At 38.7% G+C, this 9,698-nt stretch overlaps 1 protein-coding gene across 1 annotated transcript in view; it reads left to right on the top strand.

Moving 5' to 3' along the window:
* The first annotated feature begins 8,243 nt into the window (after positions 1–8,243).
* The window catches only part of nucks1a (nuclear casein kinase and cyclin-dependent kinase substrate 1a), a 16,778-nt gene continuing 15,323 nt past the window's right edge, over positions 8,244–9,698 (top strand). Inside the window, exon 1 of the mRNA XM_035661754.1 lies at positions 8,244–8,538. Within this exon, the coding sequence (XP_035517647.1) occupies positions 8,522–8,538 (17 nt within the window). The 5' untranslated portion in view covers positions 8,244–8,521. The remainder of the gene's footprint in view (positions 8,539–9,698) is intronic.

The following is a 9,698-nucleotide window of genomic DNA, read 5'->3' on the forward strand; positions in this document are numbered from 1 at the left end:
CAAAAACACAACAATTCTTATTTTCAGGTCATTATACACTAATGAAAACATACCTATGAATATTATATTAAATGTTTGATAATATATTCTCCTAAATGGATCTTTAATTATACTTAAGAAATATTTGTACTTTACTTGAACATTTTGAGTTTCTATGTGCTCCACTTTGATGAGACTTAAAGTAAATACAATCAGTACATTTTGTTGGTGATGCATATGTAGTTTTACCTTCTGTTTCTATTGTATTTTTTTTTACAGCATTGCATGAATAGTTTTATGTAATTAAAAGATCTGAGTTTATTTATATAGCACATTTCATAGGTAACCTCAAGGTGAGTTACACAATGCAGTTTAAAAAGACAGGGAGAGACACAAAGAGTTTAAATTAAAAGGAAGTATATTGAACACAAACATTGTTATCCTGTTTTTAAAAGTAGTAACAGATCTTATGGCAGTTGGTTTCAGTATAGTAACTAATGCAGCTTCTCCGTGTTTTGTTTTGACTCTGGAACAGTTAGCTGACCGGTTCCAGATGACCTAAGAGCCCTGGGGGGTTCATATGGAAGAAGTAGGTTAAAAATGTGTTTAGGCCCCAAACCATGAAGTGATAGACAACCAGCAGTAACTTAGGTCAGTTCTATAACTGACTGGTAGGCAGTGCAGAGACCTGAGAATGGGTGAAATGTGTTCAGCTTTCTCAGTTAGAGAAAGGATGAAAGAGGCCTGATGAGTTGCCTCAGGCCCACAAATCACTACATCCACTCCGATCTAACAGAATATGTCTTATTTCCCAGCTGTACTCCTGACTGATAATTCTTTTCTTAATGTGTCATGATTACAATGAGGGGTATTATCTCAGAGGTTTGACAGCGGCAACACATATTGCTTTCTGTTCACTGGAAGAACCGTTGTATATTATCTCAGAAACAATGGTTATTGGATATTATTTATTCACAACAAAGGGGCAGCCAGAAAACATGGAGCGAAAGCAGAAAATCTTGAAATTTGGCATGAAATGGCTGACAGATATGAAAGTTTTATTTTTTGAGTATTAAAAAAGTGTAGATATGTATGTACATATCTATATGAAAGTGCCAGTGTATGAATAACTCAACCCAGGAAGGGACGTAGTTTTCTATTTTTCTGAATTTTGCAAATAAAATCACATGAGAAGCACATTTCACATGTGATAAATTCGGACACAAACATATGTAGTTTTAAGACATCTCACACAAATATCATTCCCATAAGAAAAAGCTAATTATATAAGGGACAAACATGTGGGTGTGTCCTTCACAATATTGGTGTAACTAATAACATTAAAGGACCAGTGTGTAGGATTTAGTGGCATCTAGTGGTGAAGTTGCATTTCTGACAAAAGATCCTCCTAAATGTTACACACTGGACCTAACTAACCATTAATTTCATTATCAATTAATCTGTTCTGGTCAATTTTCTATTTTTCAATACCTTATGAAATGCCAAAAAACGATCACAGTTTCCTGGAGCCCAAGATGTTGTCTTCAGATGTCAAACAGAAGCAGCAAACACTTACAACTGAGAAGCTTGAATTTTTGCTCGAAAAATGACTGAAAGGATTCATCAATAATAGTTGCGAATTTAGTTCATTTCAGTTCTAAAAGACATTGTTAAGTTTTGCACTGGATTTCGGGAATCTATTAACATTTTTCAATCCACCTGCACTTTACCTGCTGTGAAAAAGGTCTGTGAGCATTCTTCATTTGGGAAGGATAATGAAAGAGTGTTCTGATGCTAGCGGGGCTGTTAAGATTCAGGAGAGCATAAAGATAAGCAAAGTACAAGATGGACAAACTTTTGACAGGGAGAAAAACAAAGGAAGCTCATCAAGCAAACATGTCAGACATTTGGACACCACTGCTCTGGATTCACTTCACTCTGAACGGGTTTTGCTGGAACTACTTTCTACCAAAGAAATAGTCCCTATGAAAACAGTGACAGCATGTTGTGGATTATCTAGTAAATACGTTTGTTTTAAATAATTTGGGTGAACTGATCCTTTAAATCATGATGGCTGAGGATTGATACGACAGGAGCAAACTAATGTGCAGTTGGTAGACAATAGGACAGGCTTTTGGTTTGTTTGTTTGTTTGTGTGTAGCACTATCTCTACACGTGCACGTGTTTTACAAAAATCAGCGAGTTAAGAATTAAGTTAAGCAGCGCAGCCTCCTCTCCATCTATCTCTCTCACGCTGCCTGTATTTCTTGCTCCACTTATCCACAGCGTTGCCTGCAGCTACTCATCTGAGAACAGAGCAGAGAAAATGAGGGAATCAACTCCAAAGTGGAGGAGGATGATGTGTAAGAACAATCATTGTGCCAGAAGGCACGATAAGCCTTTGAATAGAAGGTTCATTTATGGAAAGTCTTAACCCTGTTGCTTTTTCTGTTTCTCTCTCCGAGCATCGGCTGGGTTGTTTGCAGACTGTCAAACAATGAGTTCACCAACTGGGGGTGTCACAGCCAGGTCAAGAGACATTTTAATCAAACGTTCACACTCACACAGACAGAGGTACTGAGTCAAACATTTGGCCAGCAGGCATCCACCACTAGTGGCTGACTAGAATTAGCAATGTGCTCTGTGCTGGCAAACAGTGAGCCATGTTAGACAGTGGGCCAAAGGCAGTCCTGCATTGCCCTCTTCAGGAGGAACAGTGAAGGGAGGAGGACTTGGATATGTGCTAATCTCTGCAGTATCGTCTGTTATCTTTGATATAATAGTTCATATAGAAGATTGTAGATAAACAGGTTAACAGCAGTAGAATTTCACATTGATTTCATATACATTTATACTATTTTACATCAGATACAGAACCAGACCAGGACCAGATTAACTAGTGTGCCTCAAGCAGAACAGTGTTTTTTTTTTACCCCACTACATTTATGTGATGTTACCTTATTAAATTAAATATGTGATGAGCTTATAAAATCAATATATTTTATAATGAATATAAATGTAAAATTGATTCTGGCGGCCTCTATGGATAAAAGTGGTTTTCTACCGGCTTGTTTCATCGATTTCAAAGGGGACCCGACCAAATCTCTCACATAGTGTCACTTAAAACACAGTTTAAGTCACAAAGAGGTCAAACACTTTTTCACAAAAACATAAAGAGAAATATTAATCTAAATTTGCCAGCAGCTATACAGCAGTAATTACACACTGATGCATCAGTATTAACAATCTAATAATGTCTAATATACCAGTCACAGGGTGCATTTCTCTGTAGAATTAGTACTTTTACTGTGATACTAAGTACCCTTTGCTGGTAATATTTTTTACTTGATGTTGCACAAGGGCACCAGCAACATCAATAATTCCAAAAACAAAATAATATTAAAATAAATAAAATGGTTTGGTCAAAATAAACTCTTAATTCACAAAGTTAGATATTCTAAGTGCCTGAAAACATTATGGAAAGGATCCCTACAGAAATAGATCTTCTGTTTAACCAGAAACAGCCATAATATTGTTCGCCATCAGAATCTATAGACAAAAACTGTAATTTGATCATGCATATCACTATTACATGATAACTTCATTCAAAGTGGACAGAAACAAAATAAAACTCACCAAAACTGGGCCATGGGTTTGAATCTGACCTGTGGCTTTTTGTAGCCCCTCTCTCTCCCTTTACTGTCAAAGTATACTGTCAGACAAATGTAGTAGCATAAAATATGAAGTAACTCAAAATCGAAATGTGGGAATATATTTTGCAACACTCTCCCTTGGAAAACTATAGGCCTCTTGAGCATCTGGGTTAAATGAGGTTGCATTGGCCTTGCTGCATTGCAGTTTAACATATGAGCCACAAGGTGGCAGTGCTACACAGGTGAGGAGATATGTGGTGCTCTGCCAACTGATCATGTATGGCTGCGACTCAACCTTTTATGTTATTCAGTGTAAATCCAAATTAACACCTCGACAGTTGGCTGTGAGATGGGGATTTAAGTGATTGAATGAACAAGTACGTTTGGATTTGTTGTTTTTGGCTACAAGCACTGTTCCCTACTAGCCGGACAGTGATGGTGCACAAGCTGTGTGTTAGTCATCCATCCCATAGGTGTGATATAAACATGTCCCTGAGGTTCAAGGACTTTTCCATTGTTGCAGGCTGAAGAATGCAGAGCTCGGACTGAAGAAGGATCCAGAGGCAACTGTAAAGCCACAAAGAGAAAAGCGAGAGTCACTTCCCTGGTTGCCATGGCAACATACCTACTCCTCACTACAGCATCATCCCTGAACACAGAGACATAAGTCTGTCTGATGTGGAAGAAGCGAGAGAGAGAGAGAGAGACCAACAGACACGCAGAGACGAGGCTCGCATTTCAACAGTTTCTCATCACATTACACACAAACACAGCAATATTCTGATCAGGATTCAGCAGGATGTTTCTCGAAATTCAACTTCACATCATTTCTAACAGTTCAACACAGACAAAACACACACACACACAGCATGATGGGTATAACTTACATTCCAAACAAGCCCTCAGCACAGCCTACAATTTGACAGAACGTACTCGAACTCACCACACGAGTGGGTGGACCTGAAATTCAATGAGCCTAAAAAACAAAGGTTACTTCCACCCAGAGCCACCAAAACTCCAACTTTCAGCAGAGGATTGTTGCAGTACAACTACATATTTTTGTAACTATTTTGTTTTTTTATATCCCTTGAGTAACTGATTATTGAACTTTAAATACTGCTTTTTTGGAGACCAAACAATTCAACTGTAACTGAAATGTACTTGTTGGGCACATCCATTTCTCTTCCTCTTTTTCCATGTGTTTAGTTTAAAGTGATAACATGCAGTGCTGGGCAATATACTGTCTGCACACTGCTAATTTGTTTAATAGAGTTTAACACTTTTATAAACTGAATAAGCTAAAATCATTCACGCTAAATCTATTTAAATAATGATTTTTTTTTTTCAAATAAGGATTTGATTTGAATGTAAACACTTTTCATTATGCCCATAGGTCACCATCTTGCTTAAAGCTCCAGTGTGTAACATTCTGGAGGCTCTGTTGGCAGAAATGGAATATAATATTCATATGTATGTTTTCATTAGTGTTTAATCTACAGAGAGAGCAGTTCCACCATGTTGAACCCCCATGTTGTAGCCCAGAACAGACAAACCAAACACTGGCTCCAGATAGTAAGAGGCAAGGAGTAAGAAATAAATTAAAAGGCAGTGAGCCACAGAAGGGTTCAGTGTGTCCCAACAATACATGGCACATTTCTACATGTTTTCTGATTATCAGTTTTCAACAAAACAAAAACGGAAATATATGAAATATCTGTAGTGATGTAAATAACATAGATTTTGGTAAGCAAAATGTTTGCATTGTGTTTCCAAGAACGTGAACGATGCCTCGGTGAAATAGGTTTAAAGCAAACACAGAAGCCAAAGGAAAGGAAACCAGTCTACAGCCACGTTTGCAATCTTGCAGGACTGTAGCATTCATTAGAAACCTGACAACTTGCAAACGTAAAGTTTGAGGGTCTGATAATGGAGACAGAAAAAAAAGCCCATGTTGTAAATTACAAGTGTTAAGCTCTGTATGGTTGCCATTTTAGAACAACTCAGACTGTCAGTCTCGGCTCACTATTGTCAAACTTAGCTCAAATCACTTCTCCACATACCGTATAATATATATTTTAACCATCAAACATCTCCTGTAGACTTGACAGGTAAATGGACTGCACTTATATAGCACCTTCCGACCACTCAGAGTGCTTTACGCTACATGTCACATTCACCCACACTCACACACTGGTGGCAGAGGCTGCCATGCAAGGTGCTAAATGCTCATCAGAAACACAAACACACATCGGAGCATCAGGAGCAATTTGGGGTCCAGTATCTTGCTCAAGACATGTAGCAGGAGATCGAACTGACAACCTTCTGATTAGTGGACGACCCTCTGAGCCACTTCTGCCAGGTGGCTTTCTAACAAGAGCTTGCTCTTTTGCATTATGGACACTTTTAGTAGCATAGTCAGCTGCTACACATGTCAAATTAGCATTTGCTAGCTTGATTAAGGGACTTAACACAGATCAGTTAATGAATGTGTTAAGACAGAGTGGTTCTGACCAATGGAAGATCAGGAAACATACTGTCAATGTTACTAATATGTGCAAGCTAATAACACTACACCTACTCATGTTAGCTTGTAATATTTAGCATGTTATCATGTTCGATAACCTTGTCATCAGAAATTTGTCAGTTTGAGGGCTGTGTGTTTGCAAGAATCTGATGATTCGATATGTACCACGATACAGGGGTTCTGATTCTATATATTGAGATAAATTGCAATAAAAAAAAAAACAATTTTAGGAAATTTGTCAAAGAACACACCACCACATGCATAATAGACCAGACCAGACCAGTGGGATCAGCCTTATGTATATATGTAGCCCTCTGTGTACAACACTGCTATCTAGTGGTTGGGGGTTTAAAGACAAAAATGTATACAGTGTCTTTATGAATTGATACAATATCATAAAACAAAATATCACAATACAATATTTTTTGATATTTTCTTACACCCCTAGTCAATTTATTACGTTATTGACTGAAAAGCCTGTTGCAGTAGATAAGTTGCCATAAAATAAGAGTCCTTCAGTTATTTGTTTGTATAAACTGTTTTCTATTCTAAACTATTCCGCCTGTCATGTCAGCAGCTTATTGACTCCAGTGATTTTGCCCTAGGCAGTGCAGGATGGCAACTGCTCCCTGTATCAGAAAAAACAAACAAACTTAGACACAATAGAAATTTTGTCTGCTCAATAGCTGGGAGTTTTCTACAAGCTTAATGCCATATGCCGTTTACAGTTATTTGTGGGGAATATTAGAAAAGTGTTGAGACTCTGCATACAAACAAACTAAAAAAGTCATTTATAAACTGAGAGCCATCTCTAATTATTTAAAATAAGAATATATTAGAGCCATTCATGCATGTGAAAATACATTTACGGGATTTTTTTCAGAATTTCTATTCAAACTGGGCTTCTGGTATCTTTGTCGATTTGAATCATCTGTTGAAATTCTTTCTTATTTTGTTTCATACTTTAGGCAGTGAAGGTGAGGGCTGCATTTTGTTTTTTAATTAGATTATTTTAAAGGAGTAGGGGGGAGCATCACTGTGAAAGGGTTGTTTGTGTAACTATTTTAAAAATGGTACAGCTATGGACTAGGGGCTCAGTCATGTTTTGAGTGGTCATTACACTCAGACTACTTTACATTTCTTTGTTCAGATGTATGATTATAATAGACAGAAAGAATAATTTAATTGATAAATAAATATGTTATGTGCATGATTAAGATTGTAGTTGTTAATCCTAAATCTCATTTTGGTTGTGGAGGAATACTTTGACATACAGAAAAATGAACACACCCTTACTGCTGCTCACAGCAAATCCAAGTGGTCACCATTTTAAAGAACCAGGGTAATGTAAACATGGAGCAGTCAGACCAGCTTTCAGGTCAGGAACAGGGTCACAAAGCCTGAATATATGTTGACCCATTCAGACCAACTGTAAACACTCAGTTTACCATAGGCCAGTGTGGAGGTCTGAGAGTGATAGAAGGGTACGCAGGTAACAATTTGGTTTTTAAATTTGGCAGTGTGAAATTTATTTATTTAGAAATTTTCATTACAGTCTGAAGATTATAAAGAAAGGCGCAACTGTATGAAATCATCAGTGAAATAAACTGTATATCCTGGAAGTGTAATGTTAGAGGCTTTGCAGCTGTAATGCTATAGATGCTTGCTACCTGCATCTCATGCTGCAGCAGTCTGCCAGGTGAAACAGAAGAAGGTTACTCTCAGTATCAGCAATACAACGGTCAATCTGCTTCCTGAAATACATTATATCATTACATATGCATGATGTTTATGCACGTTGTAACCTATAATTGCAATATTGCTTTATGGTCTTTTGGGACCCACACTGAATTCAATGTTTGCATCCAACCTGAGGGCCTCTTTTTGTTTTCTTAACAGTGCTAATTCAACCGAGCCTGCTAGCGAAGGCGGGGAACTGTATGCTAAAAGTCTTCTAACGAGCAGCTAAAGTATCCAATACAAAAGAGGGTCGTCGTTTAAATCAGCCAATGGGAGCGGGAGGGCGCCGCGCTGCTCCTCTCAGGGCCCCGTAGGGGCGGTGCTTGTCGTCGAGGACCCACCCCTCAAGGCCGCGGGGTTTGGTTGCACACAGGCTGCAGTTTCAGTTTGTTTTATTCACCATTTTGAGTAGCTGAAGGTAAAAAAATTAAGAATATTTGCGTGTGGAGGACAAGTCGCTGCCGTACTTTTGTTTTCACGCGCTAGCTCGGACGGTGGAGTTGTGCGTCAACCTCGCTCCCCTCGGTGTTTTGCAAGAGCGGGAATCTATATTTCTTTTTTCCCCCCTGTGCTTTTTCTTCTCCCCCCTTTCTTACATCCTTAACCTCTACAGTATTCCTGCAAAATGTCAAGACCAGTGAGGTAGGTGTGCTATATCCGTCCTCTGCTCTCCGTAAGTTAATAACGACGCCGTGTTGGCAAGCCGTCGCAGATAACACGCACGCCTCGACCATGCTGTGTTTTATGAGCTGGGAATTTGTTTGTTTCATGAAAAAATAATGGGAATGTGTGCGTGTGTTTGCCTTCGCGTGTGTGTGCACCCTCTTTTTCTAACATGGATCCCAGCGGTGTGGACTGTTCGCCATGTCTTGTGGAGAGACGCGCTGTGTCGTGTCTATCATGCTTTTTAAACGGGTCCATGATGTGCATTGTTGGCTGCTATGTAGGCCAAGCGGAAAATTAGGCGGTGTGGTTCAACCAGTTACGTTTTACGACGCACTTATGCCAGGCCTGATAATATTTTTTTCCCTCTCTGACTGAGAATGAGAATATGGCTACCCATTCATCCAGGGGAGGCTCTAATACCCCCCACCCCCCCCAAAAAAAACGACCAGAGAGGAGGAGGAGGTGTTCGGCCTCGGGATTTGATCTTGTTACCGCGCAGACTAGGCTCGTCGGTGCTGTAGTCTCCCTTTATATCGTATTTCATTGTATGTAAACGCTTCTGCCGTTTCAGAACAATAGAAAGTCGTGTAGTGGTCAACAAAAATGTCGTCGTTGGGGAAAAAACGGGGAGAGCGGATCTACATTTTCGGCGCTGGCAGTAAATTAACACTGTTGGCTGATGTCAGAGGAAGGCGGAGAACTACAAAAAGTCACCACACCCCCACAATGCAAGATCCCCAGTGTGATTATAACGCATGAGGTCTCTCCAGGCCCTTTTAATACAAATTAAAACGACCTTTAACTTGATTAGAAGTCATTTCATGCTGTTAAATCTAATATAAAGTTGACCACTGAAGTCTCGCGGTGTTTTCGGTATCTAAATGCCGCATTTGTGGCATCTAAATGGGACGTTTTAGTCAGAGCTGTTTTTTTCTTCAAGAGAAAAATGACTTTATATTACTTGGAATTAGACAAGTCCTTATGGGCTGTGTGCAAATGTATATTTAAAACAATATGTGTTATTAATGTAAAATTTTCTGACTTTAAATTAGTGAAATCTCTCCTGATATCTCAAAATAATAAAGCCATACTAACATCATTTTTAAGTAAGCCAATGTTTTTATATATATATATAT

Source organism: Morone saxatilis, unplaced genomic scaffold, assembly GCF_004916995.1.
Source record: "Morone saxatilis isolate NCDOM2014 unplaced genomic scaffold, NCSU_SB_2.0 Contig18, whole genome shotgun sequence".
Classification (NCBI taxonomy): Eukaryota; Metazoa; Chordata; class Actinopteri; family Moronidae; genus Morone; species Morone saxatilis.